Here is a 27,068-nt window from a genome sequence, read left to right as displayed (position 1 = left end):
TACAGCCTAATGATCAATCAAACTTCTTATTTGAATGATGTGTTATGTTTTTAACATCATAAGATTGCTTAGAACATTTAAATACACAAACCAATAGCAAACTTGCTACCTAAATTATGCTGACGTTAGCACCACTTAAATTATGCTAATTAGAAATGGTGTATCGAAAGTCTTCTAATAGCCACACTTTCCACTAGAGGTTATATATTATCCAAGGCCGGAAATCTTAAGACACAATGAAACAAAACTGTCACCTTGGTACATGAAGTGAAATCAAGGCAGGTCGTGAGCTGTATTAGTGTCAATGCTTTTTTTATTTGAAAGCAAGCAAACAGACTTACCAAAGAGTTTATCAACATGCTAAGACAATTATTCTGAAGCTCAGGGGATAAGCTAGCAAAGCTCTTCTCTGACCAACATCTTACAAAATGCTGTACCATCCACCTGTTCAAAGGAAATATCGTGCTTAGACAAATCAATCCATCAGATGTCCCGTCACATATGTGAGCAGCTGCAAAGTATTTTCCCGTTGCAAGTCAGAGAGTTAAAAAATGATATGCGCCTGCTGTTTTTCAACAGTTTTCTCAAAACTTAAAGTGGTGAAGCAAAGAAAGAAAGAATCAAAACAGTTTAACTCACTTACTTCATGCAAGCATCATAAAGGCTTTCCGCTCCTGTCGAATGGGCAATAGCTAGACATTCGATAACAGGCTGGTGCTTCCCAGGCACAGGCTAAAATTGTAAAGATATAAGCATATTTACTGTACTTTTAGAACCTTTGAGAGATATGAAAGTTGCTAATTGCAATAGGGAATGCTTTCAGTAAACAGATCACTTGTATTTGTGTGTACAAACTGGATCACTCTGATCCAGACTTCAAAAAATAATAATCAACAGTTCGTTATTCATTCTGCAGCTGGGCATGTTTACTGCTTCTCTTAAAATGATATGTTTTCAAACTTCCTACTTCTGGGGAAGTTTTCTAATGATAAATCCCCCCCCCCCAATATAACCTAGGTCTGTCTCAGAAACTCCATGCATTGTGGAGGATTTTGAATTCAACCCATGTGGGGCACCAGAGCCAGGCCTGCTGCATCACACCGAGAGTATGAACTAAGAGTGCACTCAAGCTCAGTAGCAGTGGGCAAAGGGTCTTGCCTTTCAAAGCAAGCTTGCCCACTGCAACTGTTCTTCTCATTGAGGACACCTTAAGAGACTTCCAAGAAACAAGATGGAAACCACCAATCTAAAAAAAAATATCCCGCACATTTGCCATAATACAATTTGCAACCTGATTTATAGATGAAAAAATGGTTTCCGTGAACAACAAAATTTTTAGATCTAACACCTACTTCACGTATTTAAGGAACATTTTATTCCACTTTCCCAGAATTGCTTAAAGCAACTTTTAAATCCATTTTAAAATTTGCATTTTATTCCTATTTATAATTCTAGCATATCAATTACAAAAGGTTACCAAGTAGACACAGTGAGGACTTTCCAACTCAACACTCTGGCCTGCAATACCTAGACTGAAGATTTGATCAAGAATTTGGAGCCGTTTGGCTTTTATTGCTATCGTCAAAATAGAAAAAAATAAACATTGGAACACACCTTGTGAAAAAAGTTGCAGTAGTCTCTTTTCAGAACATATATAGCTACTTCTCTTAGGCCCTCTAGCCCATACATGTCTGCAATGTTCAGTATGGAACTGGAGTAAAAGTAATAATAAAAATTATACAGAAGATAATCCTGCTTATAATGGAATCATTCCATAGTAATCTGCATCGCATTCAGACAAGTGAATCTAAATGACTGCATTACCACTCATATTTTTTTGAGAGCCAAGTACAGCAACATTTCCAAAGGGATCTAGTATACCAGTAAAAAATTAAGGGGTAAGCCTTGCAACCCTGTTATATAAACCTCAGATTGGTAATTCATGCTATACATTGCAGTGGTAAACATTTTTTCAGTCCCCTTTTAGCAACCTTCTGGGGACACACGCCAGTGACAGAAGAGGCCAGAGGCAAAAGTAGATAGAACAATGAATGCACATTTACTTTTGTACGGGTGGCTAGTTTCCAACATATACATGGGGCCTCTCTATCCTTTCACAGCCAAGCAAAAGGCATTACCAAAGTTCAAGGACTGAGAAGATATGGGATAGCCATCTTCAAATATCTAAAGGGCTGTCGCATGGAAGATTATTATTATTGTTATTTATTACATTTATATACCACGTTCCATCCAAAGATCTCAGTGCAGTTCACAAGATAAAAACAGAAGATAAAAGCTCAAATAAATAGAACAAAAAGAAAACCATAACCCCCGCTCCCATAAGCACATGTTAAAGGCAGCAGAATATCAACCAAAGGCATGGTTGAACAGGAATGTTTTTGCCTGGTGCCTAAAGATGTACAATGAAGGTGCCAGGCAAACGTCTCTGGGGAGAACATTCCACAGGAGGGGAGCCACTGCAGAAAAGACCTGCTTTTGTGTTGCCACGCTCTCATGGACCTCTCGTGGAGAAGGCCTCAGATGAGTATCACAGACTCCCAGTTGGTTTATATGGGCGGAGGCAATCCTTGAGGTAATTGTGGCCCTGAGATTCAGCAAGCTTGTTTTCTCCTGCTCCAGGGTGTTGGACTCAAACCAATGGATTCAAGTTACAAAGAAGGGGATTCTGACTATACATTCGGAAGAACTTTGTGATGGTTAAGAGCCGTTTGATAGCGGAAGAGACTCCCTTGGAAGGTGATAAGACTCTTCCTCCTTGGAGGTTTTTAAGCAGGAGTTGGATGCCTAAATGTTATCCACTTCCCTAGATGGTCTCCCACTGACCCACATCTGTTTAGCTTTACCAAGTTTGCTGCATTCCTTCACGTCTTCATATAATGGAGCAATGGCACTTTGAATGTGGTGACTAGTCATCAGGCTTGGTAAAAGGGTTACACAGCATCCAGGAAGAGGAGGACTTAAAGAGGGCAAAGGTCATGGATGGGATTTTGGGTTTCGGGAGTGAGATGAATAAAAATGGCAGGTTTTCCAGACTCTTCATGGTGCAGCAATAAACAGTAACCCAAGTACCAAATATTTCCCCTCCTTCCCACAGAGTATCCTTCATCACTACTACCCCATCAGCTCAGCTGCCGAGTAAAATAAGACACACACCCCTTTTTGCAGTACTTCAAACATAATTATAGTGCAATAATAATTATTCCTGGCACTCTTGCCATTTTAGTTTAGAGATTTTGTGACATACTTTCTATTTTAATGTGGAATGGTGGAAGCAGAACAGGCATGGTATGCAATTAAAAATAACAAAACTTGACACATACCCAGCATCTGCTTTGTTTGGGAAATCCAAAATTCCTCCATAGATAAAATGCAGAATGACAGTCATCTCTACATGGTTTAAGCTACAAAACAGAAAGAAAAATCATTACAGACACCAGCATCTGTGAAATAAAATAGGTGATTCACGTTTTATAAACCCTAAGTGGTTCACCGAGCCCTGTCATATTATAAAACGAAACCGCATCAAGGTAAAGTAATACCACTAATGCAATCTAAAATTATACATGGGTCACATTCCCCAACAGCTAAAAATGTGGAAAGCTGGATTCTCACAAGAACAGCTTTACAAGAGCTCCAGCGATCTAGTCCTTGGCTACAACCCCCTTATTTGCTAACCACCCAGGCAAGTGTGCCAACACTGCTTAGGAACAAGTGCTTTTAAGATTGTGCGATCTAAAGATTAAATTATCTTTATGAGATTCCCCATCACTAAAATGGCAGGGGTTGTACTTCTTTCTAAGGCTTTCCGGAGAAATCTTCAGCAGATTAAAATGCCTTTTATAAGAGATTAAAACTAAGCTCCTCCAGAGAAGATCAGAGGCAGATACAGTCATAACAGGAAGATTCAGAACACATACCAAACCACGGTCTACTACTGCAAAAAGTGGTCTAGGCGTCATAGGTTCACATTTTCCATCTCCCCCATCTCCTTGCATACACACATTGGTGGGTGCTTCTACTGGTTGCCATACGTGGAATATTTTGGAATTATGGTTGGGGGAGGAATGATGTGTGTGGGAGAACCCTACACCCAAGTAGCTTCTACAGCTGTTAACTCATTTGATGTACCCAGTGTCCTCTCCAACTACCTTTGCCTTGTCAATCTAATCTGGACCATGCTTGTCAGGGTCACAGAGTAAGTCAGGGGTCAATATACAGAACACACAAAAGTACTGAGGAATGTATATTTTATTGCAGCGGGACAAAGACAATTTTATCGTAGTGAACACAAACCCCTGAGTTGGTTGCATGGATCTAGAATGCCACCCAGAGGGTGGCACCACTGAAGAGGCAATTTTCACCAAATTCCTTCTGCAGCCCTTTCAAGTCTTCCCTGCAAGGTCAGAGGACCATCAAGAACTGCATGATGAATCAGCAAAAGTTCTCTCTCTCGCCACCCGCTTCCTGCAGCCAGCACCTCTGCTGAATTAGAATGCTTTCTGTGAGTGGAAGGAGCCCTCTCGAGAATGAAGAGCAACTCAGAACGCAACCCACTGTGTTCCCGAGAATTAAGCTTGCATTTTGGGGTACAGCTTCCAACGTGATAAACAGGAACAACTGTACATACTACAACATGTGGCAACGTTAAATATGTTTGAGGAGCATTCAATAAAAGTGAAATTAGTTATTTTGGGTTAAATGACAAAAAATCAACACAGTTGTCTAGCTGCCTGCGAACACATGAGGTAGCCATAAAAACAGCACGAACGAGTAGCCCTGCTGTCTTGACAGCTGGTCTCCTAAACAGCATTTTCATTATTTCAGGATAAGCCATATGCACTGTACTCTCAAACGTTTATAACGGCAACAGGAAAATCTACAAAAGGGCAGGACAGTGTATAAGAAGATTTGCCACGGTGGCGCCAGATTCAATCTGGGCTTGCAATCCTCATTTGTGGGGCAAGCACAGAAGCCTACTGGGCCAGTTTGAAAAAATGACACACCACAGTAATTACTCTGTGTAAGAAGGGTCATGTGAGCCCAAGCTTTCTTCCACTTGTTCTCATAGAACAGCCATGTACAACACGTTGGTCGCGAGCCCTGAGTGGACCGCGGGATTGTTTCTGGTCCATCACAGGGCCTTTCTCTGCAACCTCAGATGCAGCAGCAGCTGCCGCCGCTAGTCTCCACAGCAATGCAACCCTGAGCAGCGCGCGCAGGGAGACAGAGGGAGGTGCGAGGGAGCTGGGGAGATGTCTGCGCAATGCTGCTGGAAAAGAGGAGGTGGGCTTAGTGCGGGCAAGCTCTATTGGGATCCACATCAGCTGTGCGGCTCCCTTTGACAGGGGAGAGACAGGGAGAAGCTGGCTCCTCAGATCTGTGCAAACTAATATAAAAATACAGTTTGACTTTTCTCACTTGTTTAGTTACTTGTCCACCTAGTAACTATTTGGATCTGTCATAATGGTATCCAAACATAACTACTGTAACTGTGAAATAAAGATCCATCCATCCATTTATTTATTTACTTAACAAATGACTTCAGACAGTGGTGGATCACTGCCATTTTTTGATACATGTTGGTAGATCACAGCCAACTTGTGATTGGACATGCCTGTCATAGAACAAAACCATGATTTGGCATTCTGGCTGAACCTGGTCAACGGGTCTTAAGCGCCATCATCAGAAATACCGAGACTGTGGTTCCATCTGAGACACTCTGGTGAAACAGACACCCCCCTGTCAAGAAATATAGGTGCTGCCTGACTTCCAGCCAGGACAATAGGAAAAGCGGTCACGGACTTTATCGCAGATAAGATGCATCTGACTCGGCTGAGGGAAAAAAAGCATCTAGCATCACACCACCAGGTATATAGAACCATGTTCAACATATGTAAGAGCAGAAGAAAGCTAGTTTTTATTGTCACTTCGTCATCACAGTGCAATGACAGCTTTATATCCCCACAGATGTGCATAGCAAACCTCATGTTTACTCAAAGGAAAATATCACTATGTTGAGATGGATCTTATTCAAAGGGAAGGCTGTATAATATTGCACAAATTAAAAGTCAGAGCACCTGTACAAGGAATGCTCAGCTAATGCGTTTTCTAATGTGACAAGGAAAGCAGATTTGGAGTTTTATGAATCCGTAATTCTTAATCCACAGTCAAGTGTTAAGTAATCCATGAACCAAGGCAGTCAGCTTGCTTTGCTATTCGCCATGTGTGCTGCTCTTATTGTACAAATGGCTACAAAAACCTGCTTAAACTGTTAGACCTACAGTGACCAGTACAAGCCCAGTGACAGCTCCCAGGTAAAATGGGCAACAGCCTCAAGAATCTGCACTCCTCTCTGGAGCACCGGGCCCCAACTCCCAAGTAGATGCCAGCCCTGATTCAAGGCTAACTTAAGCTTTCCTTAAACCAGGATATGCAATTGCGTAACGCGTCATTTAAGTGGGGTAACCACTCCCTAGGAAAAGAAATCTCAATTTACATATAGACTGCAACAATCCTGCCAACAAGCACTAATTGATAGACACCCTGTACCAAGTTCTCATCAAAAAAATATACTGGCAAAGTGGTCTCACACATAACGTTAGCACTAATAGGAATACAGCGCCCCCATACATAGCCTACCCCAATAACATCCCTGGGAGAGACATGGGTTTTAAATGGGTTCCCATTAGCCTTACGCATGGTTCATATCAGTGCCGACACATATCAGTGCTGTCGGAGGCATGATGCTCACCCGTGTGACGCCGCCCAACCCCGTCACCCTAGCAAGATGGCGCCTCTGCCCCTAACTGTTCCCCTACAAAGGATTTGTTCCAGGGAGGCAAGACACAGCAATGTCTTTCCAACATTGCCTTTATAATTTGTTTACTACCCATCTAACAGGCCAGCAAGTCATGCTAAAAGCAGAGAAGGGGCGTTACTTGCTCATTGAATTTAATTGCAATGAAGAACTTTCCCATTTTTAACTCTTCCAGTTGACGGTTTGATGCAAATAGATAGATGCAGGTTCTCAATTCACAGAGGTTTCCCACTAGCCAAAATTTAGGACTGTTGCTCAAAATATACTGCACCAAATAAGAGAGTCAGGACAGATTAATTTGAATTGCTTGGTATGCAGCATGGCTGCTCCGCATTTGCAGTGATTTTAAATTGCCTACCTTTGCTCCCATACGACTTGCAAAACAACTTACCCTTGAAGAGTGATGTGCTCTTGAGAGCTTTCGGCCCAGCTCCCATTCAGCATAGCAGCAAAGTAACAAGATCTGGCACATAAAATGGCCCTGAGAGAGGGAAGGGTGGGGTGTGTGGGGGGGGAGTAAACATTATTCTACTAGATACAAATATTTATTTTAGGAAAGCTGCTAAAAAAGGTTGAAATTATTTGCCCTTTACCTACTAATGCGTGTCTGCTCACTGCATACTTATTTCTCCCAGGATCCCTGGCAATTTAATCCGATTTGTCACAGAATGTGGAAAAATGCTACCATTCTGAAATGCCTCCAGTTAACAGCTAATCCACAATTCATTTTCATTATCCACAAAACAAGGCTGGAAGAATTTCTCAAATTCTTAGGCACCTGGGGTTTTCTCCCACTTTGAACACAGAACACCACAATTTTTCCCCATCACAGATCTTTCATCTTCCTTCCAAATGAGGAAATACCTCTTTTGAGGGCAGATCTGCAGCTTAACAGTAATTCAGCTATTAACACTCTGCAATCTTTTCAATATGATTTATTCTGGTAAAACGTTTGCTTATTTATTTTGAGGACCAAGAGCTTTAAGGAGCAAGACAGCTGTATTCTTTTTCTCTTGCTCGCTAAACTAAGCTTTCCTTGCAGGAGGGGAATATTTAAAAACTCAACACACTGTTGCTGAATCAATGCCAGTTTTATCTAGTATTAGATTAGCTCTTCTCCATCGAAGATCACACATATTGAACTGTATGCAGTGCAACCTACTCAAGGTAGTCCCACTGATATTAATGGACATGACTAACCTAAGTCATTAATGTCAATGGGTCTACTCCACTGACTCCAAGTATAGCTTAATTAGATGCAACCCACAGACATTTCTAGACGTTGTTCCACCCACCCCAAAAATGCACTAAGCTTCTTCTTTTTTTAAAAAAAAATAAAATGCTAGTCTCTTGAAGTACCTGTGCACTTGAAATGGTTTTCTGTCAATCCATATAGTAAGATCCGAAAACCAAGATTTCTTGCAGAGCATCAATAGGTCTTTTCCTAAGCAAGATGCTGTTTCTATTTTAGAATCATCTGGAACGAAGAAAAATGAATTGTTATGAGACCATCCTCCACCATAAGGTCCTGGAATAGAAGCATATCCTAAAAGAAAAGCTCTGTGGAATTTCACATTAATAAAATATACAGCCTCAGTAACATAGGAAACAGGTAATAAAAAAGGAACATCTCTAAAACCTCAATCCCTGAACATCTCTAAAACCTCAATCCCTCCCAAACGCATGGGGAAAGAGGTGTGTCTTCAGTTGCTGACAAATGTTAACACTGGCACTTACTGCACTTTGTAGGGGAGTATATTCCATAGACAGGGATACACCCTGAGACTTTCCCCCAAGCATCCAGAACACCCTCAAGGCCTCCCCCGGAGATGTTAATTCACAGTCCGGTCAGTAAGAGTAGCATTGGGATCATGAGTTTCAGGGCCATAGTGTTTGAACTATGCTGTACCACTTGTTCCCAATATAAAGCAACCAAGTGTGGTCATTAGTTGTTTGGGGGCAAAGTGTCATCAATGGGCTGATGCCATCCAGCCCTATTTCTATGTAACAGCTGAGTCAGGGGAGGCTGTCCATGATCTGGACTAGGGCTGGGCAATATATCTATATATTGTCCAAAATCAGTTTGAAGTCCATATCGTGGTATCAGTTTCATAATTTTTTGACTTGGCGCTATATCGCGAATCACAGTGTGGGAGTGCACTACGCGAAAATCACAACGTGGGGGAAACCACGAAGCCAGCCAATGCTTCTCTCGATTCCTGCAGAACTTGGTAACTCTGCCGGCTCAGTTCTCCCCTGCCTTCTGCAAGGGGCAGCGAATCACAAGAGTAGTCACCAGCAGAAATCATGATGCAGGAAAAACTGGGTTGCCAGCCAATGCCTCAACATAGCTCCACCCTTATTTCAGACAGGGTGATCTATGGGAATATCACAGTGTCCAGCTGGTGATATCACAATGTTGAAAACCAGATATCGCCCAGCTCTAATCTGAACAGTTGTGGGCTGGATGAGGTTCAATAAATGGAGCTTGAGCCCAAAGGCATTATGGACTGGCGGTTCTCATGTCTGGGAAATGGTCTGCAATCCTAAACCCACTTTGGAGAAAGATGAACTCACCAGGACTTCTGAAGAGACATGTGTAGGACTGCACTGTTACATCTTGCCTGCAGGCTTACAATATGCCTTGGTTGTTGTTTTTATTGATCTTGTGTGAGCCTCAGGGTACCTTTCCAATGGAAGAGTGGGCTCACAATGCTTTAAGCAAACTCCGTAACTCCACAAAATGCTCGGCACTACAGCATCTCCACTCTTACACAATAGGTGGGTGTAAGAGTTGCTGTGCCTACACATCCCTACAGTCCTGTCTAAACAGCACAAGGCTCATTACTCAGGAGCCAAGTTACAGCGAATAATATTAAACTCGACATTGCAAGCGCAGCAACGGCAAACCTTGTTTCAGATGGTTAACAAACCCACACTGGCATTTAAGTAACAAAAGGAAATCCAAACGCCACCGGTTTAACCTCACCTGACACAACTGCATTGCCTTCAGCATCAACAGCAGCAGCAGCTTCTTCTCCAGGAATTTCATTTGCAATAAACGGGGAAGCAGCAGCTTCTGTTTCTAGGGCTCCGCTTAAGGAATACTGATAACCAGATGTCCTTTCATGATTTTCTAGGCACTGTCCAGCGAATATTTCACTATTGTGCAGATTGCTGACGTCCACACTTTCATGTTCCTTTGTGGAGCTAGGCTTTGATATTTCTTTCTTGAGAATCGCTTGCTCAGACTCTTTGACGTTTCCGGATGAATATACGACCCTAGGAAGAGAGAGTCAGGCTGTAATCCCATGCACATATATTTGGAAGGGAGTCCCACTGACTTCAATGGGACTTGCCTCTGAGGACGCCTGCAAAGGATCAGACTTCATAGAAAGTTTTACGCACTGCATAATTCAAAATGTGGTTTTGACTACCAAATCTCGTGAAGTTAATGGTGCCTATCCTTAAGTAGTTGTCCAAAACAAATAGCAAAACAGAACCCTGCCCTACAATTGAAATCTAATAATACCACAATACATTGCTTTACTTGCCCTCCATCTCAATCATTTCGGTAAGTGAGGCTGCGCCAAACGCTAAAACCTAATTATATTTTAATATACAGAGTACTCAAAAATCCAAGACATTTTAAAAACAGCAGTTATTGCAAATTAATTCAACCAGGAGAAAAAAAATATCTCCCAGGTACATCTTAAAAGTGTATTTTCCTAATAGCACATCTGCTAGAGAAACAGTACTTTACAATGCAACATCCCTGAACCAAACCTGGTCCATGAGGCTTCTGCCATCTGGCTTCTTAGTTGTCATTCTAGAAATAAAAAAGGCAGCTTTAAAGGATGGGCAATTCAAGACCAGACCAGCGTTCCCAACCTCTCTGAAAGTGGCTGACGAAGGAAACAAATTGCTGATCAAGAAACTAGTTGTTGAAGATTTGATAATGGGGGGAAAGCCACACCTCCATGCTACTGTAGATCAAAAGTTCCAGGTTTAATTCCCAGAATCTTCAGGTAAGGCTGGGAGAGAAATCCCCACTTGAAAAAGTGGAAAGCCACTGCCAGACCATGCAAAAAATACTGGGGTCAATAGACCAATTGCCTAACTCAGCATAAGGCAGTTTTCTATGTTCCTATGCACAATCATCTAGAATGATTCAATAGTTTCAAAAACTAGATATTCTACAGGGAGGGCCCATGCACGCAACAGAGATTATGCTACCACTATAACCATTTTTTTGTTTGCTCCCCCCCCCCGTGTTACTTTCTGGCCTATTTAAAAAGCAAACTCGCAACTGTGCATTTGATAGAGAACCACGTTATCCCAGCATAATCAGATTCAAGCAGACCTAGCGAGAGAAGATGTACATAAAATACAGGTGCATGGGGATATGCACAGGAAAAAAAGCACGACCCAAACATGCCAGATTATAACTTGAAGATCCTGTGATGTAGACTTAGAATGAGCAGCCCTCTGGATCACTTCCTGGTTTCCCCCTCTAAAGTGTTCATTTACTGCCAACAATAACAAAAGCAGCCTCATCAGTTCTCAAAATCTTTTACAACAAGACAGACAAAAAGTGTCATGCAACCTTCAAGAAAGCCATAAAGGGCAAGGGTGTTTAAAAAACAAGAAAAACAGGATTGCCTCTGAGTAGCTAAATAACTCAGGCTAGTTTTTGGGGGGAAGACTTCCAGATAACTATTTCCTTGAAAGACTTGCTTGGCAATATGCATGAATTTATGGAGTGTTAAAGAGTATGCTGTGTCCTTTAAGGCATAAACACTCTTGTCCAAATCTGTTCTGAAAACAACCTCCAGACAGACATTCTAAACTGTGCGCTGCAATCAGATGAAACTTGTCTGTATTTATTAGTCAATTTATAATAATTCCAGGAAAATACAAGATAATCTTCCTGCCTGGAAGCTGTAACACTCCGTTATCAGACAGTCATCTAAATTAAGGTTGCAAAATTCTTCTCCCCTTTGGGAGAGTACGCTGACTGGACTGCTAAAATCTTGATCATCACTTGTGGGGTTGACAGGCTTTCCAACAACGCAATAAACAAATAATGACTTTGGCCTATGCAGGAAAGGAGAAATAGTCATTTCTACATATTCTGTCACACTCTAGCATGACCAATAAACTGATTGCAAGCTGTGAGGACAAGTCCAAGTTTGATTCTCATTGCCCAAGGGGCACAGGTTTATTCAACAGACCAAGTCCCCATAACTTCCTCCCATAGATTGAACAGCTGCTGTTCATTCTTATGGGGGAAAGTACAGCATTTGGGGAAGGGAAGAACAAAGTCCATTTCCTTCCAACTGGAATGCTTCTTGCTGGAAGAGGGAGGAGAAGCAGCATCACATACATCTCTTTGGATTCTGGAGTTGTATTTCGCCCATGGGAATTGAAACAGCTTTGGGAAAGCAGGTCTGACTGTCCCATGCTCTACCTAAAGACACTGGGGTCAACCTTCTTTTTTATTTAAATCCCTATTTACCCACATGCCTTGAATTATAAATCATTCTGCTCAAAAAGACATGATGCAGGTTTTCTGTAAGATCACCCCGAAACTCCTGGGGGCATACAGAGGCACCTTTAAATAGGGGGTCAGTGCCATGTTTTTGTGAACTCTGCCTCCCCCAGTCACTACCCCCCAAATGACACATGCATTTGCCTCTGAATCAAACACCCATTTCTCTTCTTTGCATTTCTTCACGCACATTTGACAAGCTGTCTCCATCTCTAAAAAAACAAACAAAGCACCTTGCAGTTTATCCCAATACCTGGAGCAGATTAGTAAATCTGGGGAGAAAAGAGCTACCCATTCACCCTAAAAGACACATATGATGCATAAGCTACCAACTGTTGCAACACAGTGCCCTCCAGATATTGTTGGACTACAATTCCCATCATCCCTGACCACCGGCCATGCTGACTGGGGCTGATGGGAGTTGGAATCCAACAACACCTGAAAGATTCCATGTTGGCTACCTCAGGCCTCTTGGGTTAAAACAGCAGTGCATCTCACTGTTCCCTTCCCCTGCTCTTCCGTCCAAAGACTTAGTGAAACCTATAGAAACAATATTTAACACTCTCCAAAGATCCTGTTAAAAACACACACACACACACCAGCAGTTCAGCAAGAAACTGAATATAAAGCATAAAAACTAACAGACCCTAAGAATCTAAAGTCAATTTAATGTGGCACTAAAAATACATCATTCTTGGCAGCAGGTAAGCTTCTCTGGGGAACAGCATTTCATAATTGGGAAGAGATGGTTCAACGAAATGCTGCCAACTTTCCATCTCTGACTATCCCACCCACCTCAAGTTAAACACATACTTTTGCAGCAACTAGGCCAAAAGGCGTTAACGTGGGATGAGACAAGATTACAGAGAATCTCCTCCAGTTAAGAGCACAGGATTATTAACTAAGGTTTCATTAGAAATAATGAAAGCATAACAATAAACAGTCTGGAATCAACCCCAGATTTAGGGTGATGTGGGGGGGGGGGGGGAGGTTCCCCTGCATGGAGGGGCCCAGCCAAGGGGGTGCAAATTTGAGAAGATCCATAATTGAAGAGATCCTTTTGAGAGTGTCAAATTTTGGCTTTGTACAGAGCGCCATATTACGAAAGATTACCAAAGTCTGCTCCTGCCAGAATGACCCTTCTTTCATATACTTGCCCTGGCTAATATAACAGGCAGCTTAGAGATCTCTTACATCAGGGGTCGGCAACCTAAGACCCATGGGCCACAAGCGGCCAATGGGGGTCGTTTAACCGGCCCATGGACCCCCACTGCCCACTCGGGGACCCCGTTGCCCAGTTCCCATGCACCGCACTAAACTGGCGCAGAGCAGAGTGGGGACTGCTTTCTGCGATGCTGGCCGGTTTCCCATTGGCTGCAGGAAGCTCCTGCAGCCAATGGGAAGCTGCACACGCCTCCTCCGTGCCGGAAATAGCGTTTGCGCATGCATGTGCATGCGCACTCTGGCCCACTGCAGCGTCTGCAGGACTGTGAACCAGCCCAAGCCACAAAAACTTTGCCGACCCCTGTCTTACATGGTTACAGAACATTTGCAGCAAGACATGGTAGCTGTTGAGTTAGAAATCCAAGTCCCTCTCTGCAGAAGGTGCAGCATGGAATCCATGGAGCGTAACTTCTGCTGTCTGCAGACTGAAGACTCCTAGCAGCAGACCTGGTAAGTACGTAGAGGAAATTTAGCCGTGAAAGTGACACTAGGAGATGACAACGTTAAGGAATGGTTCACCAGCATAGTGCATATTAGCAGGGCAAGTCTGGCTTGCGCAAGCCCAATGGACAGTGTTGGGCAGATGAAGCAAAAGGTGGCAGTAAATACCAATTACTGCAGGTGGGAGAAGTGAACAACAAGATGGGAGAGTTGTTGGTTTTCTGTGCCCCACAGAGGCATCCGATTGGCCTCTGCAGGAAAGAGAATGCTGTGTTAAATGGCCCTATGATCCAATCCTGTGCTTATGGACCTTCCACATACACAAAATAGCTGATCCTAGAATTTCTTCTGGATCTGCTAGACTGAGAGCTACACTACACATCTCTATTATGGAGCAGGAGGAAAACAAAACAGCATTAAGACTTCCATGCCCCTTCATTCGGAGACAAGGTACACATCACTTTGAATTTTTCCATTACAAACAAACAATAACTTTAAAAATAGCATGCAGAACAGAAGCTAAAAGGAATGACAGCCTTAGCAGTAAACAAGCTAAACGATACCAGCCATTCTGAAGCTGCTCGAGACAGGAAGCTGAAATGTCTATATAAAAAGGAGGACAGAAATACAGCAGAATTGAGAAAGCAGGCAGACTATGTACTCATGCTCTGTATTTTAATGCAACTCGGAAGCCTCTGTGCTTTTTGAAGTAGGGAGAGTTCTCCGTACGTTTCAATCTATTATAATTGGCCAGGTTAATAAATGTTTCATATTTGTGGAGTTCTCTCTATCTGCCCAAGAACGCTGCAATATTCCCTGCTGCATTGACCTAGCCAAGGGAGGCAGCACTCACCGATCTCACAACAACTGAAGCACATTGGGAGCAAGATGCTGTGTTGTGGAAAACAACCCATGTCGCCTTCACTCTCTTAGAGCAGACAAATTCCCGACAGCAGCTACTAATGCAAAAAAAATCCTGCAGAAGCCCTGCCTTTCAGAAAATTCATACATGGACAAAGGCTTGCTTTTATAAGAAAAAAGACTGTCTAAAAACACAAAAGCTCAACAACGTTGGGTTGTCTGTTCCAAAAGGTGGGAGTTCCTGCTCCTCTGTTTCTAAAAAAAAAAGCAGCAGCACTGTAGACAGTATTATTGCTTTCTGCTCCGTGGAGGTCAGGTGACACATTGGAGCCAATATCAATACGCAACCAATATATATTGGTTGTTTCTCAGGCCACCAAGCCTGAGCTTCTATAGCCACCAGCCACCATGAACTACCATTGGCAGGACTGGCAGCAACAGCAGCAGGTGTGTTCTATGCTTATGATAGTATTTTATTCTCTTGGTAATTATGCCGTTTTAAATTATTTGCATTTTATATTTATTTAGCACTGTTTCCTTTCAAAATGTTTAAGATGATTAGTTTTTACCCCTTACCTAGAATCATAGAATCATAGAGTTGGAAGAGACCACAAGGGCCATCGAGTTCAACCCCCTGCCAAGCAGGAAACACCATCAGAGCACTCCTGACATATGGTTGTCAAGCCTCTGCTTAAAGACCTCCAAAGAAGGAGACTCCACCACACTCCTTGGCAGCAAATTTCACTGTCGAACAGCTCTTACTGTCAGGAAGTTCTTCCTAATGCTTAGGTGGAATCTTCTTTCTTGTAGTTTGGATCCATTGCTCCGTGTCCACTTCTCTGGAGCAGCAGAAATCAACCTTTCTCCCTCCTCTATGTGACATATATTTGCACATGGCTATCATATCACCCCTTAACCTCCTCTTCTCCAGGCTAAACATGCCCAGCTCCCTTAGCCGTTCCTCATAGGGCATCGTTTCCAGGCCTTTGACCATTTTGGTTGCCCTCCTCTGGACACGTTCCAGTTTGTCAGTGTCCTTCTTGAACTGTGGTGCCCAGAACTGGACACAGTACTCCAGGTGAGGTCTGACCAGAGCAGAATACAGTGGCACTATTACTTCCCTTGATCTAGATGCTATACTCCTATTGATGCAGCCCAGAATTGCATTGGCTTTTTTAGCTGCCGTGTCACACTGTTGGCTCATGTCAAGTTTGCTTTAAGTCTGATGTGTTCAGTTTATCCGTATGCTTTTATCGTACGCTGGTCTGTGACCAAAATAAAGATTGATACCAATATTGAATATTAAAGCTGATTTGTGGTGGTCGTGTAAACATGCTAGAGAGTATTGGGAAATGATCATAAAACTCACATTTCCCAAAAGACCAGAGGCCTTTCTCATAGGGATGATAGGCAATGACATTCCAAAAAAGGCACTCAATGTCTTTCTGTGTGCGACTGCTGCAGCTAGAATAGTATATACGGAAAAATGAAAAGAAGAAGAGATACCCACGAAGGAAACTTGGCCAAACAAATTGATCGAATACATAGAATTAACAACCATGACCATGAAAACTAAGGAATAAGGACAATTTAAAGAGGAGTGGAGGTGTTTTGGAAATTACCTTAAGAGGGTACAATATATAATTTAACTTATAAGTTAAATTATTTAACTTATAAGCAGCAGATAACAAAAAAGGAAGACATGAAATGATAATGGGTGAAATATTAGAATATGCGGCAGATCAAGATTTCCATAGAATGCCACAGAGAGATGGATTGGGAAGTCTTCCAAAAAGAGGAGTGATGGATACTGTACAATGTGTGTATAAAAGCTGCTAAAACTGCATAAATAAGTTTTTTTTAAAATGAAATGTTTAAGATTTTTTTGTTTGTTAACTTTGTATGCATAAGATACATATTCTATAGTTGACATCCTTTGTAATGTTTTATTTTGAAATCTTTAAGATAATGTTTTTGTTTTTACTGTTAATTATGTTGCCTTGACTGTATACTTTCTATTTGACTTTGTTTTATTGCGGCTTGGTTCCTTTGATGTTTTAATGTGTTGTAACCCACTTTGAGATTTTTTTCTTAAAAATATAAAGCAATATAGAAATGAAATGAATAAATAATAATAATAATAATAACAATAGCAATAATAATAATAATACAGTGGTACCTCGGGTTACAGACTCTTCAGGTTACAGACTCCGCTAACTCAGAAATAGTACCTCGGGTTAAGAACTTTGCTTCAGGATGAGAACAGAAATCGTGTTCCGGCGGTGTGGCGGCAGCGGGAGGCCCCATTAGCTAAAGTGGTGCTTCAGGTTAAGAACAGTTTCAGGTTAAGAACGGACCTCCGGAACGAATTAAGTTCTTAACCCGAGGTACAACTGTAGGTCCTAGGAGCAGCACACATGGTGAGGCTGAGCTGCACTCCTGATCACCCAGATGGAGCAGCAACATTGGGACTGTGCAGCTGCACTAGCAGAACCAACCCAGTGCTCCCGCCACCTGAACATGCACACCCAGGCAAGCAGCAGGGACAGCCCTGTTTGGAAGGCAGTTGTGCCCCATCACACGGGCTGCTACTGTAAGGCTCTAAAGCAGATGATTCTGTCTCGGTTCCTCAGTCAGACCAACCTGTCCCAAACAGAATCATAGAACTGTAGAGATGGAAGAGAGACTGAGGATCATCTCATCCAACCCCCTGAAAGAAGACACAGCTGTCCCATATGGGGATCGGACCTGCAGCCTTGGCATTATCAGCACCACACTCTCACCAATGGAGCTATTCAGTGACTGGTGAAGGGGTAGAATGGGTAAGAAAGAGTAACAAGAGGCTGTCGCCAGTGACCAGCAGCTCTGGATAAAGGGAGTTCTTGGGCTGTTATTGAAGTCAGCACTGTGCAAATAAAGGATTTATTTAAATACCTTGTGAATCTACCAAGAAACTTGATGATAACCAGAAGTTCAAATGGACAGGAACAATCTGTTGTCAGGAACTGGTACAGTGGTACCTCGGGTTAAGAACTTAATTCGTTCTGGAGGTCCGTTCTTAACCTGAAACTGTTCTTAACCTGAGGTACCACTTTAGCTAATGGGACTTCCTGCTGCCGCCGTGCCGCTGCCATGCCATTTCTGTTCTCATCCATCCTGAAGCAAAGTTCTTAACCCAAGGTACTATTTCTGGGTTAGCGGAGTCTGTAACCTGCAGCACCTGTAACCCGAGGTACCACTGTATTTATAACAAGAGGACACCAGCAATAGACAAAGCCCATTAGAGACTCAAAGTACCACCATATTTTTCACTCTATAGGACGCACCCGACCATAGGACGCACCTTGTTTTAGAGCTGGAGAACAAGGAAAAAATATTCTCCCCCTCTCTGCTCAGCGCCCCTTCAGCGAAGCCCCTTCCATTTCTCCTCCCGCTTGGCTGAAGGGGCGCTGCGCAGCTCTCCCTCTCTGCTGAAGCCAGAAGAGTCTTGCTCTCCCGGCTTCAGCAAAAGGGACCCGAAGCCTCCGGAGTGAAGCAGGACCTCCCGCTGCGCTCCGGAGGCTTCAGGCAGCTATCCCTGAAGACTTCAGAGGGCAGCGCAAATTCCTGCTGCGCTCTGGAGGCTTCAGGTTCCTTTCGCTGAAGCCAGGAGAGTCTTCAGGTGGCTATCCCTGAAGCCTGGAGATAGAGAGGGGTCGGTGCGCACCAATCCCTCTCGCTCTCCAGGCTTCAGCGAAAGCAACGCGAAGCCTCCGGAGCGCGGAGGGAACTCTCCCTCTGCGCTTCGGAGACTTCGCGTTGCTATCGCTGAAGCCAAGGAGCCTGCATTCGCTCCATAGGACGCACACACATTTCCCCTTAATTTTTGGAGGGGAAAAAGTGCATCCTATAGAGCGAAAAATACGGTAAGTTGGATTTGGGGTTTGGGTGATGTCAATTATACGGGGTAATGAGGCTCCAACTGCAAAAAGTTTTCACTAAAAATGTCAAATTTGAAATTAAGGCTGCAATCTTGCATACCATGCTGAGTAGGCATATGTAGGACTGAATCGTAAGCTTTATCTTCCTGAACATTTGAAGAATGGGAAAACAATTAAGACAGAATAAAAGAACTGCTTTCAAAGAAGAATTAAAATAAGTCGGGCGTTTGAAAAACAAAGCTTTAAATACAATTTTTTTTTACTGAAGGACACAAGGATGAAATAGAAGATACCCCCTCGCCCCCAAAATAAATTAAAAATCCAGAAATAGGATTACTGCCTCTAATAGCTGCTGAAACTGATAAAAATCCTTATTTCCACATATAGATTTTGTTTCATTTCACAAGCTACAGATAGCGATAAGGAAATTCAATTACGCTTAAAGACTCCGAGTCACAAAAGTAAACTGTACAAATAGACTGAAATCAATTTCAACCAAACTGGGCTAACTTAACAATATAATCAGACCGTACAGCATTACCAACATTTACAATTTCTGTTAACGTTATAGTGTTGATAAGGATCATAGCCTAGACTTGCAAATATTTGCATAACCACATGTTACTAGTTTTCTTGTGCAAATCCTAGTACAGTAGTATAGTTTCTGACCACAGCTGTTTTTGCTGCACTGCAGTACTCCTGTGATAAAAGCCAATGGAACTCAGGATTCAGTTCCAGTTGTGTAAAAAATGTCCTGTATGACTTGGCAATGTTAGCAAGACCTCTCTAAGAGGGAAAATTTAATTGTTGGGAAGAATACATCGTTTTACACCTGCAAATTTATCCAATGTGGATAAAATGCAAATCCAAAGTCTCACACATTTCAAAATCCTGCCTCTTCATTCTAATAGCAGAGGCTTGGTACAAAGACCCAAAACAGAACTCTTTGCTAATAACCACAGCAAAAACACTGGTTTCCAAATATTGAAAACCAACTGAGTACCTGCTCCTGATAAACTGCCTGTCAAACTGAGACAGATGGCAAATATACTGAAAATTACTTTCATTCAGCTGAAAGGAGACATATTCACAAGAGATTCTTTTTAGTGATAAATAAGCTTATTTGCTACATATATTGGAATGCTAAATTTGAACGATAGTCCTGTCAATCTATTGGTTTTTCCTTATTAAAGTTCTCTGGGAAGCTTTTGCATATTTGTATTTCAGAATACAGGGGGAAATTATTTTCACACACACAGCTGTAAAGCAAACCTTTGCTTTTGCTGTCTGTTGGGAAGAGTAAAAATTCCATTGCTCTATTTTTCCAAAGCTTCCTGCATTGCACCAATTCATTCAATTATGCAGCTGCTAATTGGAATTGACAAAAATCTTTTACTTGTCAAGCTGTACGTACAGTGAGAACAGCATTTCTCCTTTTTAATTGGTGGCACGGCCAATGGCATTCACACTTAGATTTGCACAGGTCCTACTAAAAACCAGAACACTGTCAAGTTTACAAGACAGAAGGGTAAGAAATGGAATGGATTTTGTTTTATTTTTAAGTAGGAAAACGGGGAATAATTACAGCAGGATGGTTAAAATTAAAATAGGAATTCACGGTCTCCTACCTCTAACCTGTAAAGCTGATGTAACTACTGTTTTGCCCCATCTAAATATGGGCAAATAATAATAATAATCTGGTAATCAAAAACTGTGGTATTCCCTGGGAATCTCTGTAAAAGTAGGATGTCTGTTCTAAAAAGTAGCTTGAATTAGCATAGCCTCTTCCCTGCAGGCCTGAAGATCACATTTAATTAAGCAATATGCTGCTCACTCTTTACATTACAAAGGGAATGTCTAATATGCAGTTCTCCAATATACCACAGGCTCTCAGCGGCCATGTCACTTAACCTCAGTTGAAGAAACCTGTCAACAGAAGAGACTCCCACTCAGCAAGAGCAATGAAAGCATCAATCCCGCTTCTCGCGCATTTCATGTAGCAATTGGCTTCTGGGCCACATAAAAAATGACCTGCCCTGCATCCTGTGAGGAACACCAATCCTCTAAAGGAGAGGATTAAAGAACCAGAAAATTATCTTGATTTTGACAAATTACCCAGTCTTGATGATGAGTATAACATTCAGCACAGCCACAAAGGGAGCATCTATATTGTAATGAGCTCTCCTAGGTGCTGAATTTGTGCAAAGACACTTAGGAACCCCAGGAGGATTCTAGCATCCCCAACACTGGCGGGCTTTACACATCTGTAAATTGGAACCATTCACTTGTCTGGAGCAAAACAAAGGTGCACACTTGCAGACAACCTCAGGACGAGCTAAACCACCCTCTGGCAACCTCAGAAATTAGGCAGGCACCAGGTGCTGGTCCATTCGGCACCATGTGGATGTTGGCAAATAACCGCTCCATCTGGCTGGCCCCTCCAGCTTCCTTAAGCAGGTCAGAAGAATTATTTGTTGCATTTACATCTCACCTTTTCCTCCAAGGAGTAAATGGCTTATCCTCCTCAATTAATCTCTACAGTGACCTTGTGAGGCAGGTTAAGTGGTTGCGACTGGCTCCAAGGTCACCCAGTGAGCTTCAAATTTGAACCCTGATCTCCCATGTCCTAGTCAGACACTCTAAGCACTACACCACGCTGGCTTCCTTTATTTCTTCTGCTATGGGGCACTAGGTAAATAAATCTGGGGAAAGCCAAGTGTCACTTAAAGAAGGTTCTGAAGAGTTTCCTGGAAGCTAGCATTTGTTTTATTCTGGGTTGCTTTATTTGATCTTTTAATGTGCTGTAAACCTTTTTGAGATTTTTTTCTTTAAAATATAAAGTGGTAGAGAAATTAATAATAATAGTAATAGTAGTAGTAATAATAATAATAATAATAATAATAATAATAGGAAATTCAATTGCAAAAAAGGTGCCTAGACATTCCATTGTGGAAACCGTAACTTAGGTTTAAGGTGCTATTTGGCGATTAGATTATATATCTGAGTTTCTAATACTGCCTCAGAGTCTCAGATCAAGGGCATTCTGCCACCTCTCTGAGGTACCAAATTGAAGTAATTTTATAAATTCATGAATGGTGCATAAATTATTGGATATGCAACCAGTAACTTCCATTGGAGTGAGAGAGCTGGAACAAGGAACAGAGACCAAACACTGAGGCCTTGCTCCAGGTCGCCCACATCACCCAATAAAATTGATTGGTGGTAAATTTGGTACAGACAAAAGAAAAATACTTTCTCACAGAGTATGTAATTTACTTATGGAACTAATTGCCACAATGTGTGATAGCCAGGGTCTTAGGGTTGCTCCCCAAGTCACACACTTACTCTCAAGTAGTGAGCATAAGCTTGCAGAAAATGTAGAATAGACATTATAGTTCTTTCATATATCCTTGGTGAAAACATTTAAAATTCTAAGAAAGAGAAGAGTTTCTCTCCCACATACAAGAAGCACCTCTAATGAAAAAATAACCTTTTTAACAAAGTCATCTAACTAGCCAGTAGGCATGAGGAAATGCAGTTTCATGGAGAAAGCAGACCACTGTTACTCAATGCAAATCACACCTCTTTCCATTTAATTCATGAGTACTAAGACTATCCCAAAGTCATCTTGCAGTTAAGTACACTCTTACAACTTGCTGGCCATCACTCTATCAGCTACCCCTTTTACCTCCACTTTAGCTACCTCCCTTCCAATTTCATATTGTCAAATATTAAGAAACAGACGTATCAAAAATATATATTATGGTCTGTTGATGATTGGTTATGGGTTCATATCTACAGTGTTAAAAAAAAAAAAGGTGGGGCACCATTCTTTTAACATATCGTAGAGTGGGGTGGGTGGGAGAATTCACTCTTCCCAAATTCCTTGTTCCCCAATCTAAGTATCAGGATCATTCCTTGATGCCTAGAGAACCATTATAATTGGACAAACTGATGGTCTGCTATCAAAACTACCAGGCTGAAAACAAGTTTCTTAACTGTCACCAGATCTATCACAATACTGGCTCGAACTACATTTTTTAAGGGGGCAGGTGAGAGTGGAAACTTACTGCAGGAATGTTTTAAATTCAGAGGGTTCCAAATTCTCCAGATACAAAACTTCACCATGGTTTGGACTGTTTAACACTCTTCCAGCAACATGGGAGAAAAAACTGGGAACTCTTGCTAGAAGCACTCCCTTGTGAGCTCGGAAGAAAGCGCCGCCAACATGGAAAGTGACATCAGTTTGGATTTCTTCCTTAAGAAGCCTGTGAAACACAACAGAGAGAGCATCACACATTGAGCTCAAAATGGAGTTCAGAATATGTTTCTTTCTTGGATGTCTAAAACAAAGTGCTATGCGTGCTCACATGCCATCCTCCAATAACCAGCTACCCAGATGGTAGGTGGCACTGAAATTAAATGGAACAGGGGTGGCACCAACAGCCAGGATGACTGGTCACCTGCTCAGTACATACCAACCTGTGGAGGTGCCCTCCTATTCCTCCTTGCTGTCCTGTTCACCTGTGTGAGCTGACAAGAGCAAGCCACAGTGCTTTATGCTTATTTTCCCCCCAGGACAGCTGCACAGACAAGACCCTGAGAAAAGGCGCAAGCAAGTGGGCACTGGAAGGAAAATGAAGTGAGCAACTTATGGAAGGGTCCCCCACAGAGATTTTGCCCAACAGCAACCCCAAACCTGGCGCCAGCACCGGATCGGACTCACATCCAGCTGTTCGGTAATACGAACAACCAGGCCCATTGCGAAACTCACTTCCTCTCCTGTGTTTTCTCTCTCCCTGCTTCTTGCTATTCCAAGACTTGCAATTTCTTTCTTTCTTTACCTTTCATTTCTGTTTAGCTACTGGGAAAGCTGTAGCTTCAGAGAGCAGGCGAGGCAAGGAGCTTTTTTCTTGCTGAGATTCTGCACAGAGGCACAATTCCTAGTGTGCCCTGGGAAGAACCGATTATTTAACTACTCTAAGAATTGGAGCTCTGGGAGGTCAATACGGGTCTCTTAGTGACTCTAAGCAATTCTGAACCACCTACAGCTCCCAGAATTCTTTAGGGGAAGCCATGACTGTTTAATGTGGTATGATGCTGCTTTAAATGTATCGTGCAGACAGGAGCTCAGACATGGCAAGAACAGACCCCCTGAAACCAATGGGATTTAAGTTAGCCGTGACAACTACTTATGGCCCATTATTTCAGCGGACCTACTTGGAGCATGCTGAAGCCTGCATCCATCCCTTGCTTTTTCTCAAATCTTGAAAACTGCAACTTTCTCCAAGGAGTGGAGAATGAAAGTGTCATGAAGTAGTGATTCTGTAAACAAGTATCGCTGGGTGGGGCCCCTCAGGCAGGTGGTAGCAATTAGTTCCTGAAGTGGGAGCAGGTGATGGGGCTGGCTGGCTGGCTGCCAGCATCCCCCAGCCCCTATAAATCTTCGAGTTAACCTGGCGAGGGGAGGAGAGAACATGCTGTAGATTAGGCTGCCATTTGACATCTGTAGCTGGTGCCAGAGAAGATTCTAATAAAGTCTGATAATCCGTTTGGTGCCTACGTGCGAATTATTAGAAGCTTGGAGGGAGGACTCAGGAAAGCGACCTCCTCCTTGATAGAAAGTTCTTTCCAAAGCACTGATGGAAAAAGAGGTCCCAGAAGGGCATCCCCTAGCAATTAGTCTCCAGGGAGGAACAATTATTCCATCAGCTGGAATAGCTCAGACGATAGCATATGAGGCTCTTGATCTTGGAATCATGAGTTTGAAACGCCACGTTAAGCAAGAGATTCCTGCGTTGAAGGGAGTTGGACTAGATGACTCTCATGATACCTTCCAACTCTAAAATTGCATGATTAATAAGCAACCCCATGTGACGTTAACATATGAGAGTGCTGGAGGTGAAATAGTTAAACAGGTTACTCAATCAGAACCCGGGGGTGGAGTCAGAGGGACTATAAAACCAGCTCTGGGAGGGGTGAAGGGAGGAGTTCATTGGGAGTTGGGTGGTTGGTTGGAGTGGGAGTGAATTGGTAGAGTCTGTGGGTAGGTTGAGTTAGTGTAGTGAAATAACCTGAGTCAGGAACAGTTAGGAGCTAGGAAGACAAGTAAATATCTGAGAGGTGGTTTAGTGAGTGAGAGCAGGTAGCGGAAGTTATAGGTCTGGATAGGCACCCCATGATTGTAATTGACCGATACTGTTTATGAAACCACACACTTGCTAAACTGCAATAAATAAACAGAAGTTTATGTTCCAATTTAACCCTGACTGGACTCAGTATTGTACCAGGTAGGGCTTGGGTGGTGGCACAGTGATCAATAGATGTTGAAATGTCCAGGGACCCTGAGTGATCGCCCACACCTTGGTAAAAGGGTTGTGTGCACAGGGCTGCATGCATGGCCCTGGCACCAAAACCTTTGGTTGCCTGGCCCCTTCATGGGGAATTTTGTGGTGCTCAGGTACCTATGCCTGGTAGTCTCCATTGCACTAAGTTAATTGCACTAATAACAGTTTATTTGCTTACTTTATATTATAATGGAGAAATCGCAGTGCTTTTATACTTCAGTGGTTGTATTCGTGCATTACAAACACCTTGGGTGATTTATGAAGAAAATGGGGTGGGGGTGGCAAAACTAGCAGGCGCCACACCGGGGGGGGGGGGTCATGTGCATGTGTTGGGACTGCCTGTGCTGTTGCTTCCCACATGCCCCTCTCCTAAGCAAACCTGCACATGGGAAGAGCCACACCGGGGTTTAGTGATGCTAAGAACATCCTGCAGATTGGCCTGAAGGTGGGTGCATGTGACCCCCTCCCCACTTCCTTGTACCAAGTCTAGGGCTGCCACACGTCTGGATTTTCCTAAGAGTACTGGGATTTCAAACGTGGAATTGACATTGGGGGGGGGGGTATTTCCAAAAGGTGGCCCTTTGTTCTTGATCACAGGCAAGTCAATCAAGTGTTTTTGCAAAGAAGAATTTAACAACTGTGGGGTCTTCCTAAAAGGAAAGTCTCCACAAATTGGGGGATTTCCTTATTAATTAAAAAAAAAGCTCAATAATTCCGATGGTTTCCTCAAAATAAGCTCAACCATTTGGGCGGTATCCTAAATGAAAGCGCTCGCCCATGTTGGGGTCTCCCCCTACCTTTCCACATCCTGCCTCAGCCGCTCAGCCACCGCCTCCTTCAGCCTCCGCCTCTCGGACGAGGCCTTCTCGCCGCCGCCGCCTTTCCCTTCTCTTTCCACGGCCCTCGCGGGGCCCTTGGACGAGGCGCCGCCGCCCCAGCGCGCCATGAAGCCGGCCAGGCAGCCCGACTTCCGGCTCAGAATTAGCCGACGGTCCCTGAGAGCTGCGGCGCCGCCTCGGCCGCTCACGCTCCGCTTTGTCTCCCCCCGGGCGCAATCGGCGCTCGGCGAAGGGAGCGTCTCGAAACTCTCGCCTTCTGTTTAGAAGCGGCGGCCCGAGAAGAGGCCCACCCCTTCCCTTCGCCTCATTGGGCAGCGGGGAGGAGAAGACCAATCGCGAAGCGGCTCTCCGTCGAGCCCCGCCTCCGTGTTGTTTACCATCCTGGGGCGCACGTGGTTTGGTGCGGGTGGAGGCGGGGAGAAAAGAAGTGGGAGGCGGGGCTTGGATACAGAAGGATCCCGGTGATCCGGAGCCGCGGACTCGTATAGAAAGCTGGCAGGGATGTCAGTGGGACACGGCAGAGGAGAAGTAGAGATTGGATGGTGTTTGAATTCCGCTGATCTGATGCCAAGTTAGCTAGATTTCAATGAAGTACTTTGTTATGTATTGAAGCCATTTTTCAAAAAGTAAAAAAAAAAATGTTGAATGAATAGGACTTAGATCTGGTTCTGTGTGATTTCTCCATATGGATTGAAAGGGAATAAAAAGCTTTTTTAGGAAGACTCCATAATTATTGAGCTTTATTTTAGGAAGATCCGGAAATGGTTGAGTCCCCCCCCCAAAAAAAAACCCGCGATTTTTCATTGATCCAGGACAAAGCGCCTTTTCGGACCCCCCCCCCCCTGCCGCCGCCATGTCCATTCAGACTTTGACATACGGCGGCCCTAACTTTGTTAAGAGTGCAGTGTTCTCAAAGGTAAAGGGATCCCTGACCATTAGGTCCAGTCATGGCGGACTCTGGGGTTGCAGCGCTCATCTCGCTTTATTGGCCGAGGGAGCCAGTGTACAGCTTCCAGGTCATGTGGCCAGCATGACTAAGCCACTTCT

General features: G+C 43.2%; 1 protein-coding gene across 7 annotated transcripts in view; it reads right to left on the bottom strand.

Moving 5' to 3' along the window:
- BTBD8 (BTB domain containing 8) overlaps positions 1–26,308 on the bottom strand; it is a 43,730-nt gene extending 17,422 nt beyond the window's left edge. The window contains exons 1-9 of one of the 7 annotated variants that reach the window (XM_083444740.1): positions 25,980–26,308; positions 22,906–23,103; positions 9,828–10,120; positions 8,198–8,315; positions 7,230–7,319; positions 3,342–3,422; positions 1,615–1,711; positions 644–732; positions 342–444 (exon numbers count right to left, since the gene is read on the bottom strand). In XM_083444740.1, the coding sequence (XP_083300866.1) occupies positions 342–444; positions 644–732; positions 1,615–1,711; positions 3,342–3,422; positions 7,230–7,319; positions 8,198–8,315; positions 9,828–10,120; positions 22,906–23,103; positions 25,980–26,128 (1,218 nt within the window). In that variant the 5' untranslated portion in view covers positions 26,129–26,308. Of the gene's footprint in view, positions 1–341; positions 445–643; positions 733–1,614; positions 1,712–3,341; positions 3,423–7,229; positions 7,320–8,197; positions 8,316–8,575; positions 8,605–9,827; positions 10,121–22,905; positions 23,104–25,979 lie in introns of those variants that run through there. The other 6 variants (XM_083444741.1, XM_083444742.1, XM_083444745.1 and 3 more) reach the window with 6 other exon arrangements.
- Between the last annotated feature and the right edge of the window lie 760 nt (positions 26,309–27,068).

Source organism: Podarcis tiliguerta (assembly GCF_965153285.1).
Source record: "Podarcis tiliguerta genome assembly, chromosome: 6".
Lineage (NCBI taxonomy): Eukaryota > Metazoa > Chordata > Lepidosauria > Squamata > Lacertidae > Podarcis > Podarcis tiliguerta.
This window is presented reverse-complemented; position numbering and strand designations above follow the sequence as displayed.